General features: G+C 43.7%; 1 protein-coding gene across 2 annotated transcripts in view; it reads left to right on the forward strand.

Moving 5' to 3' along the window:
- Nucleotides 1-623: 623 nt before the first annotated feature.
- Nucleotides 624-20682, forward strand: part of PLBD1 (phospholipase B domain containing 1) — a 53717-nt gene continuing 33658 nt past the window's right edge. Inside the window, exons 1-2 of one of the 2 annotated variants that reach the window (XM_045554289.1) lie at nt 624-951; nt 12632-12851. In XM_045554289.1, coding sequence (XP_045410245.1) covers nt 834-951; nt 12632-12851 — 338 coding nt within the window. In that variant the 5' untranslated portion in view covers nt 624-833. The remainder of the gene's footprint in view (nt 952-12631; nt 12852-20682) is intronic. The other variant, XM_045554288.1, reaches the window with a different exon arrangement.

Here is a 20682-nt window from a genome sequence, read left to right on the forward strand (position 1 = left end):
CTATTGAATGAATAAAATGCCTTTCACCTACTTCACAATGTCACCTAGGGCACCCTTTGCCAACTTCACGATGTCATCAGAGGCATCATTTTTGCCTGCTTCACAATGCCACTTTCAACTGACCCTACACAGAAATGGGGACTTCACAGGGACTTAGGGGTGTATCTAGTTTCAGCCCTGTCTGAATCATTTTTCGGTGGTGGCTGCAGCCAATGAATGAAGAGAGGCAAAGAACCAAAAGTCCTGAGCTGCAGCAGATGGACTTGGGTTAAACAGCCTGGGACGGAGAGGCAGTAATCATCATCCCTGAAGGATAGCAAGATCTCCCCCGACTCGGAGCTGCGCGTAGACACGGGCATGCATTTCACCATTGCTCTCGGTGCCTCATCCGCTGTGACCAAGGACTGGACGACTCTGGAGGCAGAGGCTAATGGTGTTGATATGAACTGATTCGATTTGTTCAAGCCTTGGCCCGCAAAACTGCCCGCGGAGCCTACAGACAGCTGCCGGCAGTCTCTCTGCATTTCGCAGAAGTGCAGCTGGGGAACTTGCCCAGCCCGGCCCACAGGTTGCTAGAGGGTCAGACCGAAAGGATCCGCCTTTCCCAGACTGGGGCCCAGTAGGAGGAAGGTTGTTCCCAAGGCCACGTGAAGCTTCCTCGCCCCTAAAGGCCCCAGACAAGGCAGGGCTAATGAGAGAGAAAATTTAAGCACGCCCCAATCTCCGAGACGCGGAGCCCCGTTGCCGCCCCAAGAGCCGCTCTTGCAACAGCTGCCACCCCGGCCACAGCGGTCGCCTTGTCCCGCCGAGCGGGAGGACGCGGCCGCGGAGCTATGGCCCGCCGCACGCCGGGCAGGCGACTCGGGCTGCCGCCGCTGCCACCGCCGCTGCTGCTGCTCCTGCTGCCGCCGCCGCTGCTGTTGGCCACCGCGGCGCGGCCGACCCCGGCAGGTGAGCAGCGCGCCCGCGGCCGCCGGGCTGGGGGCGCCGGGACGGGTCCTGGGCCCCGGCCCCCCGCCTGGCCAAGTTACCTTCCAGCGGGTGTCTTGTTTCCGGGTGGACGCCAAGGATCGCGCTTCTGCCGGGAGACTGGCCCAGTCTGGCACCAGCCCCGCGGTAGCGCAGCGGTGGCACTTGAGAAGGGCATGGGGTGTCTTGCGAACGTAAAAAGTTTTGGCCAGAGTTCTTGGCCAACAAATCAGTTCACTTCTGCACCAACTCTTGGTCCACAGAGCTTCGGCTGGTCCTAAAAACTCCAGCCAAAGGACATCTAAATATATTCGTCTAGATCATTAGGATGTATGATTCCGGGCCACCAATTGTTTTGTTTTTAAAAACCGACCATGACTTTGGTTTAAAATAATTATTGCAACCTGGTATTGTCAGCTTGATATGTGCCACGCAGTGTGCTGAAGGGGTTTAAGTGTTTGGATAAAATGCGCACTATAATCCTAAATAGAATTGTAATCCCCATTCTACAGATGAGAACATTTAGATTAGGAAGAAGTCAGTAATTTGCATAAAGATAAAGCAGTAAGTGAAGACCGAGCTGGGATGCCAGAGGGCGTTTGCTTAACCACTCCCCTCTTGGAAAAACAGGTTTTATTCCTACAGGTATTGATGCAAACCTACACCCTATGCAAAAAAAAGTCACTTCCATTCCCAATGAGTAAAGCCAAGACTGTGAACTATAGGAACTTAAAGACTTTAAAAGTAACAAGAGAGGATTAATTTTGTTTTATTTCTTAATCCCTTTTCTCTGCTGACCTTGTGCAAGAATAGGGTGGGGTTTGGAAAAGGCGCTCCTTCTCAAATGTGTGTACAGATTCTTGTTACACCACCTTTCATCAGCTAGTATGTACAATCACCAGATTTCAAGGGCTTTGGTTTCCAAAATGCCCACTTACCACTCTGCAATCTTAAATCCTTCCAGTCTGTGCAAGCCCTTGGGATCAGATGCACCTACGGACCCCTGACTCTCTACTCCGCTGCACATTCTCTTCTTTGCCTGAACTCTGGAGGTGGCCTCAAGTGCCTACCTTTAGTGCAGGGAGACTGCTCATTCAGACCTACCTGGAGAAGAGGGTCCAGGAAATGCAAATGGCTTTTGTGTCTGGAACACTGGCTGAAATCTTCCTTCCTTTTCTGTTCTTTTGGACTATTGAGATTACTTTAGATGGGGTGGAGATATTGTTTTTCCAAAGAATTGTTTGTTTATTCAAGAAGATACCACCGTGTAAGAAACTGCATCTTAAACTGAATTCCCCAAATGGGAAGCTGACTCCATACCTGCAGGATCTGGAGCCAAGGCGCAGAAAGTGAGGACATTTCTGTTGCAAAGCAATCCCGGCTGCACCACGTCCAGCAATCTGGAAAGGCTTCTTATCATAGGGATGAAGGACGTCTGGTGATGCCACATTGACTATTCCAAACAGATGTGATTTCTGTTTCCTTTGTTCCACCCTTATCAATATGTTTTCTGTGGCAGCTTTTTGGATCTTTGTCTTAACCTTCTAATAGACTGCAGACAACTTGAGAGTAGGGAACAGGGACTTTGCTACCTCTTGCTTGTCATGTGTTCTCTGAACTACCCAGCTCAGTACTTTGAACTTAAAAGGGATTCAATAAACAATAAAGGGATTGCATTTTCATCCTCTTGGAATGAATTTTACATCCACCAATATTCATCTGTGTATCCAAAAACCACTTCTTTAGTTTTTTAAAAAAGGTTTCTTATCACCATAATAGTGTAAATGCACACAACTTCTTTAATTTTTAAAGGTTACTTGTATAATAGTTTCATTATTCCAGAAATTGGCAAATAATTGCACATTCTTCCTTGCTATATCTTTCAAGCTATTATAGACTTCAGACATATGATGGTGTTACCTGTATCTCTCCAGACTGAAAAGATATTTGTTTTTTAGAGTCCTTGTGTAATTTTTTCTAAGTGGTGTGTATAGTGAAGTCAGGTGGTCACTAGGGAAAGAAATGGATTGGCTGCTGAGAGCCTCATAAGGTTGCACGTACCTTGGTAAAACTGGTTCAAAATCTGTCCTCAGTCTTGCAGGGCTAGGCTTTAGAAATTCAGTCTTTCCGGTGCCCCAGATCTGATCAGTTCCAAGGAAGCTGATTCACCCTGATACACACCCAAGTCTATGCACCAGACTTGTTGTTAATTTTTAGTTAGAAATATAACTGTCAGGCAGACTGGGTATTTGTGTGGCCTGGCCCAAGCATGTTCTCACTGTAATCAAACCACTTGGGGTAGATAATATCAAGGGTCTTCAGCCTGGAGGTTTGATTGATCTGTCTCCCAGTAGGTACCAAACACCTGAATCCGCCCACGGGTGCCCCTCCACTAGACAGCGCTTGCCTGGCACAGCTGGCCCCTGACCCTGCCTTGTCCACATTTCCATGGCTCACTAGTGCCCACTTGACACTAACAGATTCCTCTCTAGATAGGTTAATACCTTCATCTGGTTGTCAAGGAGTTTACAGTCCTGGTAATTATTCAGTCTCTGTAAGGTGACTTGGCAGACCTATGGTTGGGGCCAGTCTCAGTTGATCCTTTAGCTTTAACGGCATCCTTATTTCTAAATTCACTCGAGAGAGGGCCTCATAGTTGCTCTATATGCTTATTCTTTATACGAAAGTTCTTCATTCTTGGAAGTGTAGTATTAGAAAGGTAGCATAGAATTCCAGAAACAAAAAAGCCCCTGGAACCCCACTGCCTGTGTTATCATCTTGGCTCCAACACTAACTGTGTGACCTTTAGTCAGTTATTTAATTTCTCTAGCCTCAGTTTCTTCATCTGTAAAATGGGTATTATAATAGTATCTATCTCACAGTGTCACTGTGAGGAACAGCATGTGGCAGGTGGCAAGTAAGAGCTATATAACCGAGTGGCCATTGGAGTTGCTTTCCTCGGGAAAGGCATCGTGGATACTTGATAAGGCCAGCAGGATTGCAGATGATAATTTCTGTGCTTGGAAATAATAACTTGTTGTCTAAGTAGGATGTTTCCTCAATCATGGCTCAGCATTTCAGGGATTTGGGATACACACCACCAGCACATTAAGTAGGTGTTTCAAAAAACAGTGAGAAGTGTCTTGGGTCACTTTGCTAAGTTATAACTGACTGACTGAAATCACCTTGATTATTTTTTCCTAAATGAGTTTTTATCGACTATGCACCTGCTTTAGAATTTCCCCACTTTTCTTTCTTTCAGAGCCTTGCTAAATCTTCCTCCAGCTCATCCCCATTGCTTTGCTGTTTCAGATCCCAAAGCAGCTAGAGCTCTGCGTAAAACTGAACACTAGCTTGTGCACTCCCTTACACAAGATAAGTTCTAGAACAATTCCTAGAAGAAGTCCCCATTTATCTTTATTATTAAACTTCATTTTATGGTCCTTCTGGAAGCATGAATCTAATAGCAGAGATGAAAATCTTCCTCTAGAAGAAAATTAAAAAAGAATCCTACTTTAGTGTTTACATTGAGGTAGAACAATTTTGTTTTGCAAATTTTCATGGTGATTTAGTTTCATAATATGTAAACTATGAACATGTGGACTTTGTCCTGGGAGGTTTTTTTTTTTTTTTTTTTTTTTGAGGCAGTGTCACCCCCTGGCTAGAGTGCCATGGCGTCAGCCTAGCTCACAGCAACCTCAAACTCCTGGGCTCAAGCGATCTTTCTGCCTCAGCCTCCCGAGTAGCTGGGACTACAGGCATGCGCCACCATGCCCAGCTAATTTTTTCTGTATATTTTTAGTTCTCCAGCTAATTTCTTTCTATTTTTAGTAGAGACAGGGTCTCGCTCTTGCTCAGGCTGGTTTTGAACTCCTGAGCTCAAACAATCCACCCGCCTCGGCCTCCCAGAGTGCTAGGATTACAGGCGTGAGCCACTGCGCCAGGCCTGGGAGTTTGTTCTGATATGCAGAACAGAAACTTTTGTTTTCAGACTTCTTTAGGGATTAGTTTTACATAGTCACTTGTTACCTTTTGCTCTGGTTGGATTCCAAATGATAAAGCATTAACTATTGAAACAGAAGAAGAAAAGAGGTAGCAGCACTAATCAGGGAAAGAATCTCAAAGAATTTACTTTCTTGAACATTTTAAGGTTTTTTCATTCATTTAAGTCGTCTCTCTTTTGTTTAATGAGTAGGTCCCAGTTGCTCCTGTAACTTATACTTCATAAGCTTTTGAAAGTTTAGTTTTAAAATATGGCCAGAAAATTTATTAAAATGTTACTATGTAGCTTCTTTGTATTACTCCAAAACAGGAATTTACTTAATGTGGTAAAACATGAAATAGAGGTAGTGAAATTATGAGGAAATTTCAGGGTAAAACTTGAAACACTGTGTCTACACAATTAACAAATATCATGTTACAATCTTCCTAGAGAAAATTATGGAAGTCTCTTGATTGAGAGATTTGAAAACAGAATGAGCAAATCACTGAAAGAGACAGGCTTTCTCTGAAACGTGTCCACCAGCCTTGCCCATGCAGTAGTCATTTTGGCGTAAGGTAGTACAGAATTATTCAAACCGGTGTCATTCTCTTTGAGGTCATTTGCAAACCTAAGATACCAAAGTTCTAATTCATAATCAGAAATCAAGAATTAGTATACTGTGAACTTGATACAAGTCTGTCACCAGGTGTGACCTTCCCAGCCAGTGTGCAAGTTTGGGATTTAGGTGGCCACGTAATCCATAAAGCATTGTGCGAGGCCCAAGGGAATGGATACAAGAATACGAGATGCCACCTCTCATTCTCAAGGAGCTTGTAATCAAATTTATTGGACCACATACACAAAAGTATATAACTAATAAATGGTCTAGATGAGGATTGAGCCAAGAGTGTCAAACCAAAATGGGGCAAAGTTGACTTTCTGCTGATAGGACTTCTGGCAGGAACTTTGATTTCAGCTGGCAGTGAGGAACAGGCATGTTTGACGGGGGGAAGGAAAGGGATCAGATCTCAGCAAATCTCCATCATTTTTCTACTTTAGTGTTTTGTTGCCTTGAAGCGATTTTTTAAAGCCGTGTCCCTTTCTGGTTAGCTAATGTGCCAGACATATTATGCATCCAACCTTACATCCTCTCACCTGCCTTTTATTCTAGCTTCATGCAGGCATGACCTGAGGTGCCTCTCAGCCACACTGCAAGACTCTTGCTTTCCATTTGGAGCATCTCTGAAATCACGACCATTTAGAGCTGGAGCACACGCAGAGCTGAGAGTGAGGGAGTTAACACTTCATAGGGCAACTTTTGACCTATGTAGGACAGGAGCCGGTGAATATCTGCTCCTGCTCCCATCCCTGGGAAGACTCCTGAGGCTTGTTCCACGCACCTCTTCAGAGGGTCCCAGTGGTATCAACCCTGGCGTCCACAGTAGAGACGAGCTCAGAATGCACCTTGAATTGGCTTTCCCTCTCCCTCTTTTCCCTCTCCCAGCCCCTCACTCCTGTTCCCTGGGAGCATTTGCCAAAATAATCCTCCTTTCAGCAAGTCTTAGGCTCTGATCTCTAGAGATACCCAAGGCTAAAACACCTACTTATAATTGTGCTGCCTGGAGGTTGTTTCAGTCATGAATCAGTTATTTTCTTAGAAAATACCAAAACCCAAATATCAGTGTGCTGAGAGCCCTTTCAAACAAGGGACATGCAATGCCAGGGTCCACAGAGAGAGAGAGAGTAGCTCAGTGGACATAAAGAGAAACATGATCTGAGGATCAGAATCAGGGAATTATTAGCTAACCCCAGTCTGAATAGATTAAGTTTCAATGATAATTTTTTTCTATTTTTCTCACATCTTTTGCCTGCTCTCTCTCTCACATTTCTTTCTCTCGTTCTCTCTCTGACTTACTGCATGTATTAGGCAAACATTGCCTTGCTCAAGGCTGAAAACCACTTACTCTTTCATAAATGAAGTGTTAGGAAAATTAGGTTCCAAACATGGGAGGGAGTGATTTAAGCCACTTATGACTATTTTATAAATTCTTTCTAAGATAGAGTTAGAAACTTCTTTCAACTGAAATTTATAGTACATAAGGAAATAAATTTAATTGGGGTATTTGGGCTTTTACAGAGAGAGAAATATAAAAATGATACAGCATCTTCCATCTTTATTTATAGAAGAAAAATAGTCTGTTTTTATAAAGGGAACATTCCCATTCATTCAACAAATATTCATCAAGTGCATTTATTTTGAGGACATTGCTGTTAAAAATGTTTAAATCTGATTTTTCATTTTCACAACCCTAAAGAAAATGTCAACAAATGGCACTTGCTCCGTGCACTGGATGGACTTAAACTGAGAATCTGAACCGTCCTGTAGGCCTCTTACTCAAGCCTGGAGATATAATTACTTGAGTTATTTCAGACTAACTTCCATGGTGAATGCTCTGATAAACTTCCCTTCATTTAAAGAACACACACAATTAACCTAGATTCATCACAGAAACATGATTTTGTCAGGTACACACTCCCAGTATATGGAGTGGTACGCACACATGGTCCTCACTCTCACCGAGTTTGTATAAAACTAGGTTAGGATTCATATTATGTACTATTTTTCTCCCTTTTCATTCTTACACCTTTCACACCATCCACTTCCAAACATGGAAATTTTTTTGTTTATTTGTTTTGTTTTGAGACAGAGTCTTGCTCTGTTGACCGGGCTAGAGTTCCATGGTGTCAGCCTAGCTCACTGCAACCTCAAATTCCTGGGCTCAAGTGATCCTCCTGCCTCAGCCTCCCGAGTAACTGAGACTACAGGCACATACCACCACACCCAGCTAATTTTTCTATTTTTGGTAGAGACAGGGTCTCGCTCTTGCTCAGGCTGGTCTCGAACTCCTGAGCTCAAGTGATCCTCCTGCCTCTGCCTCCCAGAGTGCCAGGATTACAGGCATGAGCCACTGCACTCAGCCCATGGCTATGTTTTTAAAAATTAGAAAAGTATATCCACTTGCTTAGTGTGCAAACAAAAAAAAAAGAAAGAGAAAAAAATAGAAAAGCATAATGACTTAAACTATTAGAGGATTTAAGAAAATCAGAAAATAACATGGATACAGGGAAAAACCAGAAAGAGCTGAAACATGGAGAAAACATTGAGGAATGGAGGACATCGTTGGGGGCAGAGTGAAAACTCAGATTTTGGTTTCATTCTCAAAGCATATACGAAACTGTTAGTAGTAAATTTTTAGCACCAAATTCTCTTGAGGCCTGGGTAAAGGTGTTTTCATGCATGGAGGTACACTAATGTCAAAAGGCACATATTTGTAGAAGTTTAGTTTTGTGGTCAGGAAATTGGGTAGTATTAGGAGCAGTTTAGACACAGCACTTGAGTATAGTACTTAGATTGCTCCAGCAAGCCCAGGTTTATGGCAAAAAGGGGTTGCTAGAGGGGAAGGGGGCAGGAGGAGGGAGGCCAGGGTGCTTGGGATGAAAAATACCAAGGTTTTAAAGAAGGAGACAAAGCTAAGCTCATGCTTTGTGGCTAGAACTGAAAGAGAAGAAACACACAAGGTTTACCCACTTTCCTTTTTCCTTTTTTGGTTCCTGTTTACCACCCTCCCCCTGCACAGCTCTTTGTGACAACCTTGTATCCAGCCAGCCAAGCTTCCTCATTGCCCTGCAGCTCACTGGAGGGGAGGGGGGAAGGGAATATGTGAGAAAAGCCGAGGAAGGGCTCAGACAACGGCATTTGTGGTCAAAAATCAATTCGGAGCACACATTTATTGTCTTTGGGGGGTGAGGTTTCTATAGATGCTGCCCACAGTTGTCAAATTGTGGCAGATTGGTTTCATTAACGATGAAACAATTATTTGTCACCAGAAGTTTATTGGTAAAGTATTCAGCACCTCCCTATGCTTATTAATGTCATTACTTCCACTTAACTGTTGTTAAAGAAAGGCTGTCACTATGTCATGATTTTACTCAGAAGTAAATTGACTTAGACCTACTCAGGATCATTCTTTAAGCGTTGTAGTCAGGATTAGTTTTTGTTTGCTTGTTTGTTTTCTTGTGTTAATAAATATTAGTTTATTTAACCAGTTTTCACAGCTGAATATTTCTTCTATAAAAATTTTACAGATTTTACAGCTTATATATAATTCAAACTACTGAACAAAAAAGTAGGTCCCACAGATGCAGAATCCTGTACTAATCAATCCAAGGTAAAGGCGGATTTACACACTGTACAGCTCTCCACATGGCCGGGGAGGTGGTCAGTTCTAAGTATAAACTTCAAAACTGTACAGAAATAAGGTTTTGATTTTATTTCGCTCTTCATACGTTCAATATGATATCAAGCTCATAAGCTTAACTAGTAACAGGCATCTGTAGTCTGGAATCAGTACCCACTCCTGAAATGAATGCACGTGTCTACTCACACAGGGCATCTTGGACACCATACTGTACTCAGTATATTGGATACACATAGCAGAGACCAACCAAGAACATTAAATGTCAAATATAAGGTAGTACTTTTTTTTATTTTTTGAGAGGAGTGTCTCATTTAATAGTGTGCCAAAAGAATTTTAACTTATTAAATAAAATATATTCTAAGTGAATTTATTTATTTATCTACCTATTTATTTAGAGACAGAGTCTTACTCTGTTGCCCAGGCTAGAGTGCTGTGGCATCGGCCTACCTCACAGAAACCTCAAACTCCTGGGCTCAAGTGATCCTCCTGCCTTAGCCTCCTGAGTAGCTGCGACTCCAGGTGCATGCCACCACACCCAGCTAGTTTTTTCTGTTTTATTAGAGACTGGGTCTTGCTCTTGCTCTTGCTCAGGCTGGTCTCAAACTCCTGACCTCATGTGACCAGCCTCCCAGAGTGCTAGGATTACAGGAGTGAGCCACCGCGCCTGGCCCAGGATTAGTTTCTAAGCCTGACCAAGTCTCAGCCTATCACTGAGTCCCCTGGGTCAAGGTACCATGATGCTGAGTGTTAAGATTATACTTTTAGTGATTATTTGGTAGAGAAACTTAACATCAAAAAACAAAATGTTGGTTCAGTTTTGAATGTTGCCAACAGATAATCCTATATAAATATTTCATCTGAACTTTCTAGCCTGTTGACTACTGAAAACTCAGTATGTCTAAAATTAGACTCGTATTCCCTCCCAGACCTATCCCCAACTGCTGCCTCTCTTGCTGAATGATACAACTTCCATCCACTGAGTCTCAACCTAGAACCCGAGAGTCATTCTGGCCTCCTCCTTCCTCTTTAATGGCCAGCATGAACGTACAGTTTGTCTTTAACTAGAGCACATTTGCAAAGGTTTCTCTGACAGAGAAAAAAATGTTCTATATACTGTTTCCTTTTCCATTTCTTATTTCCTTTTTTCTCTCTCTCTTCCTTCCTAAGTCTCTCTTCCTTTCACAAATGTTTACTGAGTACCTGTTATGGGCCAGGCACTACACCAACTGCTGAGGAAAAAATCTCTGGCCTCAAGGAGTTCATAGTCTAGGGCAGCCGTATGTGTTACAGTACAACGTGACAAGGTGCAGAGAAGATGTGCACACAAGGTACACTGAGCTCACAGGGAAAGTCAAGTGCTACAAAGGGATGCTGCTTCCTGAGTCCTCAATAGCAATTTTGAGGTTGCTGGGTGGCTAGCAAGAGAGAAAAAAATCTCAGGCAGAAGAAATAGCATATGCAAAGTCAGAGGTGTTGACCTGGGTTCTGGCAGGTTGCGAGCTGTCTGTGATGCTTTCTGGATCACAAAGTGCGTGAGGTGGGGCTCAGGAAGCCGATTGGGTAGGTGAAACCAGGTCATGGAGGCCAAGAGGGTGAGCTGAAGAACTCTTTTTTTATAGGAAATAGAAGCCATTAAGGACTTTTAGTAGGCAAGCTAACAAAATCAGTTTGCCTTTTGGAACAGTTACTCTGGCAGAGAATGAAGAATGGATTAAAGGTCCGAGGACCCTTGAAAGAGGCCTCTGCTATAGTTAAGGTAGTTGTGTTACCTCAACTAGCGTAGAAGTGTTGAGATAAAGAGGCACAGACTGGAGGGAGAGATATTTAAGAGGTTTTGATTAAATGTGAGTTGGGAGGGAGAGAGAGGTGCCCGGGGTGGACTCAGGTTTCAGGTTGGAAGATCACGGAGACAGAGGCAGAAGAGGGAGGCTGGGGAGGGAGGGAATGTGAGAACTGTACAGATGGTGCCATCCAGCGTGCTGTGGGGCACACAGGGTGAAGAGGAATCCGTGGGGAGAATGAGGACAAGGGTAGCAAAGGAGGTTCCAGAGGGAGTGGCATCCCAGGTGCCACGGGAGGAAAGAGCTTTAAGAATAAAGGGTCGCCAGGGTCTGATGCTTTCAGAAGATCATGTGACACTAGGACTTGAGGATTTCCTTGCACTCCTCTTCCCAGACGTGAGGCCCGGATTGCACCCTCCGGCTCGCAGCTCTGTCACTGGTACGTGGCACAGTCCCTGACACAGCACAGACACTCTATCAACCTTCTAATAGTTTCACAAAGGGAGGGAGAGTTTCCAACAATAGCTACATCGGGCCACAGGACCCAGATGGCTTCTGTAGTTGGTTGGTTTTTAGCTGTGAGACAGTGGAACATGTTAGCTATGCTAAAAGGAAAGGAGTCACTGCAGAGGCGGGAGGGAGAGAGAGAGAGTATGAGCTCACCTTAGGGCTGTGGTCACCAACCCACCCCCCCCCCGGGGCTGTGGGCCAGTACCAGTCCGCAGCCTGTCAAGCACCAGACCTCACATCACCCCCTGAGTTCTGCCTCTCCCCTAACCCCTGCCACCCCCCATCTATGGAAAAATTATATCCCAGGAAACTTAGGAACCAGGCCACGCAGCAGGAGGTGAGCGAGTGAGTGAAGCTTCGTCTGTATTTACAGCCGCTCCAGCCGCTCCCCGTCACTCACATCACCACCTGAGCTCTGCCTCCCTACCCTCTCCATGGAAAAACTGTCTTCCATGAAACCGGTCCCTGGTGCCAAAAAGGCTTTAGGGTACAGGAGCAAGAAGTTATAGGGTGGAACAAAGTTCCTAAAGAAGGCGAGAAGGGTGAGATACTGAGCATGGGTCAAAGGGTTGAGGTGACAGAAAGGAGAGATGGCCTTGATGAGTGCAGGGTTTGTGGGGATGAATCCATGAAATTATCAAGACCTTGAGGGGTCACAGGTGGCAGCTTCTACTTTTTTCTGCGAAGTAGGGATCTAATGTCATATATGAAGAATTGGGCAGGAGATAAAGGATAAGGAGGCTGAGAATGGTTGATCCAATTGCTGAGGGGAATGGAAGAAGTTGCTGACTAGGGGCAAGAACCTATCTTTGTCTGAACTAAGAGGTCCAGCTCCAGCCCTGCCCAGAATCCCACCCTCTAAGGATGAAGCTCTTAGGCCCATCTCTATGGTGCTTAACTACACCTCTACCTTCCACGTGGTTCTTTGTGCTCTGGGCTCATCTGCCTTGATGGAGGCTCTAGTTTCCCCCCATTTGGAATGAAGGCAGACTACAATGGCAGCTTTCCCAATTACAATTGAATGGAAATCTTTAAAGGCAAATGTGTTGGAATTGTCAGTTACACAGAAAAAAATGCATCGGCAGCAACCCAGCTGGATAGCCTTCTATCATTATTCCCTTTTCTTCCAGGAGTCTACTATGCAACTGCGTACTGGATGCCTGCTGAGAAGACAGTACAAGTCAAAAACATAATGGACAAGAATGGGGATGCCTATGGCTTTTACAATAACTCTGTGAAAACCACAGGCTGGGGCATCCTGGAGATCCGAGCTGGGTATGGTGCTCAGGCCCTGAGCAATGAGGTCATCATGTTTGTGGCTGGCTTTTTGGAAGGTTACCTCACTGCCCCGTAAGTACCCCCATCTTGGTGGAGCTACTGCCAGGCAACCCCCATACTTTCCTTATCCAGCAATGACTCTTGTCTTCCGGCATCACATGTTAGAGCTCAAAAGTAGCTGAGGTCCTTTGTTTGTGATAGAGACCTTAACAGAATTTCATTTTTTCCCATAATCAATACTTGCCTAGAAGGTATAAACCCAGGTGTGGCACTCTTCAATTCTCATGACACTTAACTTTTTAAAATCTTTCCTTCCTATGAAACTTTTTTGATTTATTTTGTTTTCTTCTGTTTTTTGAGACAGAGTCTCGCTATGTTGCCCAGGCTAGTCTCAAATTCCTGGATTCAAGAAATCCTCCTTCCTCAACCTCCCGAGTAGCTGGGATTGGAGGCGCATGCCACTATGCCCGTCTTTTCATGAAACTATTTTAAAAGACAGTGAAGTTATTTCATCCTACTAGTCATTTGTTATCTGGTAGAAAGCAAAATGTAAGAACATTTATTTCTAATCATCTTGAAACAATACTTCCATGTAGGCAAAGATTTTTTTTTTTTTTTTTGAGACAGGGTCTCACTTTGTCACCCAAGCTGGAGTGCAGTGGCATCATCACAGCTCACTACAACCTCAAATTCTTGGGCTCAAGCAATTCTCCTGCCTCAGCCTCCCAAGTAGCTGGGACTACAGGTGTGCACCACCCAACCCAGCTAATTTTTCTATTTTTTGTAGAGATGGGTTCTCACTATGTTGATAAGGCTGGTCTCAAACTCTTGGCCTCAAGTGATCCTCTCAACTCAGCCTCCCAAAGTGCTAGGACTACAGGCATGAGCTACAAAGAGATTTTAAATTGAAATTTTAAGGAGTCTGACATCAATGTTTCTTCCATTTCTATTATTATTGATTCTGGTGTTCTTGCCTTGTGTTATAAAAATAGTAAGGATATAATTAATAATAATGCAATCAGAATACATGCTTTTTAGACAAAAGCTCTTTAATGAAAATAAAGTTGCAACTCATTTAGCCAAGCCTCATCCCTCCTTTGGTATAAAAAGTGTCTTGATGACTTGGCTTGCTTCTTTTATTCTCGGTGACCTAGATTGTTGAGTGTAGTTTAACCAAACCTTATTTGGGCTGTTACTGCCTTAGTCATAGTAAGTGAGGTGTTGATCTTAATCTATGTCTGAGTGCTAGAGATTGTATCAGATGTGGAATGGCTAGTTGTCGGGCTCTGGCTGCTTTTTTTTTTTTTTTTTGCAAGCCTGAAACCAAGTTTATCGAGGAAGGACAATATAGGTTTACAGAATAAGAGCAGGATAAACTTGCCACAGAATTCGAATGGGCCTCTTGACATAACAAAAAGCCCTGCTCAGGCCAGGTGTGGTGGCTCACGCCTGTAATCCTAGCACTCTGGGAGGCCGAGCAGGAGGATCGCTTGAGCTCAGGAGTTCAAGACCAGCCTGAGCAAGAGCAAGACCCCATCTCTAAAAATAAAAAAAAATTTTTTAAAAAAGCCCTCTCTTCTTTTATTCAAACTACAAATTTATGTTTTTATTTTTATACTCAATTTTTGTTACTCTACTGTACAAGTCTCCTTAACAGCATACTATTCAGAGATGTATAAAACCTCATAAACTAAATAAGATTTTTAAAACGTGCTTAAAACCATATTATACATGCGAAAATGTGAACTTCTCCAAATCTTCTGTATCCACTGAGTTTTCTTGTTTTTTTTTTTTTTTTCCTTTTCCTCAGGCCTAGGCTAGCAAGGACCCACTGAGTTCTGATTGTGTTATTTACATTGAGTTGCAAGTCTGGAGAAAAAATTCAAACCAAATTTGTGTGACTATTGACCAGATTAACTCCTAAGTGACATGTATGATGGGTTATGAAGGGAAACTGTGATTTGGAGGGAGCAGCTCTAATCTGTGAGAATATTCTGAGGATGATCATGTCTTCTTTGGACATTTCTGTTGGGAAATGTCAGGAGAGCTATTCGGGAGAGCTCACAGAGTTTGAGAGAGCTGGTGAAGCTGGCACTTCTGATGGTCTTATATTTCAGAAAAAAATAAATTTTGACATCGCATAGCAGCCCCTTTGAAGGTGGCTTCATCATTTCACTTTCATTCTTTATATAACGTATTGACCTATCCTTGAGCAACTTTATCCACTTGCCAAAAAAATCCATAGAAAAAGAAGCCATTCTATTAATTACTTTTAAAAATACTTCTGTATTAGAGTACAAATTAAATTTTGTTTCTTTAAAAAAAGATGCTCAGCTACTACTTAGTATCTGTTTTCTTGCTTAATTTGCCTTTCTGCCATGCCCTTTCAAAAGAAAATTTGACATGTACAAGACAACCTTTGAAGATTAAAAAAAAAAAAAAAACCCAAAGCGCTGCCTACAAATTGTGACCCATTCTTTGAGGATTTGAATGTTCCCTTCAGCCCAGTGGCAGCAGCCCATCGGTGTATGATCAAGAGTGAGGGAGAGAAGGTCTAGGCGTCTCAGTCTACTACTGGATCCTTAGGGAAAAGTTGGGCCACTCTTGGCAGCATCTTCACTGCAGAGAGCAACTTCAAAGTCCAAGAGAGGGACGTTCCCCAGTGGCCAGAACACTCAAAGAAGGTTTTGTGGAAGACGTGAGTTGTGGGTCTGTGCTTGAGAGATGAGAGCCATTTGGCCAGGCTGGGAAGAGGGGTAAAGTCACTGTGGGTGGAATGTAACAGAACAGAGTACTGACAAAAGGCCCTGAGCTGCAATGAGTAAGTTGCATTTACAGTGATCCAGGAGTGGAGGCTTCGGTTGAACCAGCACAGGGTTTGGATGGAGGCCCCTTTTCAACAGTCCTCCTCTACTCCAAGCATAGAGTGTGGCAGAGGCTTTTTGAATTTGAAAGACGACTGCGGTAATTCCCCCAACCTCCTCAAGGGCGGGCTTCCCATGCATGTGGTACCAGGAGTCTGAGAGGAAGTCTCCTCTGCGGAGACTTCGATATAGCTCATTGCCCAGGAGCAGGTGCTGGTGAGCAAGAAGGGGGATGGTAAAAAACTGAAGGGGGTGGGTGGAAAAGAGAGGCAGCATTTATGTAAAAGGAGGAGGAGTGGGGGGAGAAAAAAAAGGGGAGGGTGGGAGGAAGGAGAAGAGAATAGAGAGGAGGAGGAGGAAGAATTACAATCAAAACTATCTTTAGAAGAGCCTTTCCCATAAGCCGCTTTTCAGAGGCTGTCATTCTGATTGCATTACTGAAAAAGCAAATATAGGAAGGGAATTTCTGAGTCAGCATGCATTTATAGGGCCTGCGCTGTGCCTAGCTGAAAGCTCAGAATAGTGGAATGAACCACTAATGACCAAGCATGCTTAAAATAGCCTCCTGGTGATGGGTTGGGGACGAGGGCCTGTTTCCTTCCTCTTCTGATGTGGCCCAGGAGATGAAGGCCCATTACACATTTTGATCCCAAGAGTTTATTTTGAAGAAAGGAATATGCTAAATGGAGTAGACAAGTTGGGCTTCCAGCTGGGCTCCCAGGGGCAAGAACTCCGATGGAGAGACAGAACAGAAGAGATTCTGGAACGATTCCTGGGATTGTGACTCCCAGACCAAAGGCATCACCAAGAACTGCTGCATCAGCACCACAGCTGCACAGCCCACCGTATGCTGTCTCAGCTAAGCAGTCAGAGGCAGCATGGCTCCCTCAAAGCAAGGTATCAGCAGGAGATCTTAAAATGTCAACCATCTAGAAGCTGTAACATAGCTGCAAACCAGTAGTGGAGAAGGAATACCGGCCACAGGCTAGGTGTTCTTTGTTTGTTTTTCAGCTACCCGTGGGCAATTGTCTGAGAAGCAATAGCTTCCTCACATGCAAACATCATTTATCAACTTAAAACACATACTGCTGGGGACTGTTGCTTGGGGTTGCTTTGCAAGTTTCGATCCTACATACGGAGACACAGCCTTAAAGCAGGGGCGTCTGAGCCTGGGCTGGGAAGGTGAGTTTGCACCAGATGCTAAAAGAAAGAACTTTTCGTCATTTTCCCCTCAGCTGGCAAAGATGCTCATGCAGCTGCCAAAAGCAGGGAGAGGTTTAGGGCTGCCACCTTTTCCCACGTGACCACATTGAAGAAAGGTGTTCCTTCTATCTCCTTCATCTTCCGGGGAGGAAGTGTGCTGAGGACAGACATTATAGGGTGAACAACTGAGATTCTCAGCTACTCGAATAAAGGAGATGAGTTTGACCACTTGGACGGTATCATTTACTCCTAGCGACTTAGGATAGCAACTTTGATTCGAGATCCCAAGCATAAAAAACATGCAAAGAAATATCCTCAAATCCTCAGAGGTATTTCCTTTGAAGTATTCAGTAATTTTTTTTTTTTTTTTGCCTTTCTTGAACTTTTACCACGCTCCCCAGATAGCAATTCGGTCCTGGACCCAGTCCTTTATAGTTTATCCTGACATTCAAGGTCACCACTTGTGGCTGCCCCTGCAGAACTATCACCCATCTGCAGCAGCCAGATACTGCTGGGGCCACAGCTTGGAGTGGGCACTAGATACGTTCAGGGACTTCCCACTGTCCTGCCTTCCCTCACCCTCTCTTCCTTTCTCTCTCTCTTTCTACCGTGCCCTCCCCCAGAACCACTCACTGCAGGATGTTGACATTACCATGGAAACACTCCCCTCAGATGGTTCCCTGAGCCTTGCTGTGATGCCCGTTTGTCCCCAGGTGGCCCAGACTGAGTGCAGAGTGGCTTCTCTTACCAGACCTTTCACACAGTCCTTTCCTTCCTGGCATCTCTTAGAACCGCGATTCCTGGGAGCCAGACGCTGCCTCTTCCATCTCCACCTATTGAAAAATTGCAAATCCTCCAAGAGTATCTCAAATGCTGTCTCCTTGATAAAGCTTTTTATGATTCTATTCCCACTGGATTAGAGCTCATCTCTCCCCTCCACCATCTGTTAGTGCCCTGAGCTCAGGGTCCCTCTCTTATTCATCTTCACGTACCCCAGACGTCTGGCACAGTGCTTTGTCCCCAGCAGTTACTTAATTACATGCTTATTAGGTTTAATGGAATCTGTTGTTCCAGTTCTATTAGAGATGAATCAGAAGTCTGAGGTACATATTTCCATGCAATGCAGCATGGTCATAGCAACCTTGGCTAAATTGGAGCTTCTTCCTTTGTTTGTTAACTCTATGGGGCGGCTCCCTAAGAATTGCAAATTCAGTTTCTGATGTCTCATTTATGATGTAAAAGCTGATAAACAGTCATGGATTGATTTTTAATAAAACAAGGCATGAAACCTTTCTGGAAAGAATGGCGATGTGGCTGTGGAGACCTGATCTGCTCTAGTTTTTAATGAAGCGGCCGGTCCCTTGGTGTCCTTTGGTTGCTGAGCAGCTGCTGAGAGGGTAGGAAGAAAGGTAGGGAGGATAGTTCCCAAGTACATTCTTCAAAGGGAACTCCTTTTAATATGTTCAGACAACAGTTGCTAAGACTATGATGAAAAGAGTTTCTAGCAAGAACTATGGCAGATTAGAGAGAGCAGTCAGAGTTTGTATCTCTTTTGTGTTTGGGCAACCACCAAGAAATACCTCCAGCATCTTCTCCACACTCCCAACTTGCTCCTTTTGATGTTAGAAACTGAATATGTTTCCAGGTCAAGGCCATGGGCAAAGCAAAGATAAGTAAGACACAGCCTCACCCTCAAAAATATCAAATGACCTATCAACTAGTAATTATTTGGAACTTAAAATAGACCACAAAATAATGATGAAATATGACTGACGATGATGATGATAAGTAGCACTTACGTAGCATTTACAGTGTACCAGATATTGTTCAAAATATTTTACATATGGCAAGTTATTTAATCCACAACACTGTGAGGTAGGTATCATGATTATCCTCGTAATATTAATGTGAAAACTTGGGCACAGAGAAGTTAAATAACTAACTGAAAGTCACAAAGCTAGTAAGTAGGAGCCAGGATTGGAAAGCAGACTGTCTAGCTACAGAGTTTGCACAGACACACGCACAGACACACACACACACACACACACAAACACACACACATACACAAATGGATTCATCACTATGGGGAACACTACAGGAGCCCAGTATGGTGTCTGACTCAGGCAGTCCAAACAGAAAAGAACAGGAGATAGTACATGACAAGTGCTAAATGGTGGGATATTGACACAATGTAAAAGATTCAGGAAAAGATGGGTGTACATGTATCTTCATGATTCTCAACATATGAAGGTGTGTCAAAGATGTGGAAGTGAGCAAAGTCCCAGCCAGCTTGGGAGGAAACTTACATCATGGGAGTTGAAATGAAGCCTAAGACACCCATATAGCAGATGCTAGTGTTGTCTCTGTTTGATGAGAATTCAGAGGCATGGAGAAGTTAGGAATCTTGCTTTCCGTCATCTAGTCTAGAAGGAGTAGAGTTAAGCTTTGAACTCAGAATTCAAAGCCTATATTCTTTAATGTTACACTACATTGCCCCAGCACACGGAAATGTAGTGGCCCAGGTCCAGCATGGTTCCAGTTGGAATCCACTATCCTATCTTGAAATAGACTGAAAAACTGGGGGGATCTGGAACTCTGGATGGAGCTAGACATGGTGCAGTAATAGAAACTTTGGGTAAAAAGGATGCATTTTTTTGTTTCCTTGCCTGAGTGGTCTTATAAATCAATAGCCCACAATTTTTTTTCCAAGAAAAACCACTTTATTTTATATAACTCATTTTAATTTTAAGAGCCTCCTCATGGCAGATGGTGGAATAGTTATCTCTACAGAAACAAAATCATGCATCATTTAAACTGAGTCAACTCAGAGTGTCCCACCCTTCCTCCAATGGCTTTTTCCCAGAATGGGCCAGTGGTACTGAGGCATCTTGGAGGGAGGGGAGATGTTTGATCAATGGTGTCTTGTGTCCTCCTCCGGCATCCACCAAAGTGGAACAATCTCATTTAGTCTTTGGCTTGGGTGTTTCCCCATCAGACATCTGATGAGACTTGCATGGCCTCCCTGGTCTCCATCTGCATAATCGCTGCCACCTGAGGTTGTGATATTCGGCACAAATGTAAGTCCCCTGCCTCCAGCAGGTCCCCGGGCCCTCGGTGCCTACTTACTCCACCCTGGGCCACATGAGAGACATTTGCTGCTCCTGAAATTCACTGAAGTGTGTAAGGGCATTACATTTGGCTTATGAGCCCAGACGGTACAGGTGCCGTCTCCACTTCCCCAGGCACTGTTGGAGTGGGAGCTGTAAGGTTGTTGCCCCTCTGAGCAACTAACTCGAATCCAAGCCCACCTGGAGTTTCTGCACTTCACTCACCTGAAGTATGAGGCCAGGGCAGAGAGTCCCTTCCTTGTCACCCACATACCTATCTAGCTTTATTGCTGTCCTCACTCTCATTTTTAGAGGTGGTAGAAAGGAAAAAGTGATCAAATTAATGAGAGAAAAGGTATATGGTAGCATAAAAATATGTAAGCAAAAGCTAAATGCAATGATTCAATTAAAAATATATATATATACATATACAAATAATTTGAATGAAAAACTCTCATGAGGTAAAGTCTATTAAGTTCAAGGACCGTAAAATAAAAGATTTCAAAGGATTTTAATGTTTACCTAACTAGCAATAAAAGTCTATTCTCAGTTTATTAGTTTCAGTTCTGGAAACTACTAGATAAAGGATATCTAAAGTTCCACAGTATAGGGAGCCAAAATTCCACTTTTAGAATCTAGTATTGCTTCCAATTCTGAACTCCCTAGATCAGTAAAAAAAAACATCAAATAAAAACCAGAACTAGGGCTTTAGGTAAACATTCAGTCCAG

The sequence above is a fragment of the Lemur catta genome, chromosome 6 (assembly GCF_020740605.2).
Source record: "Lemur catta isolate mLemCat1 chromosome 6, mLemCat1.pri, whole genome shotgun sequence".
NCBI lineage: Eukaryota > Metazoa > Chordata > Mammalia > Primates > Lemuridae > Lemur > Lemur catta.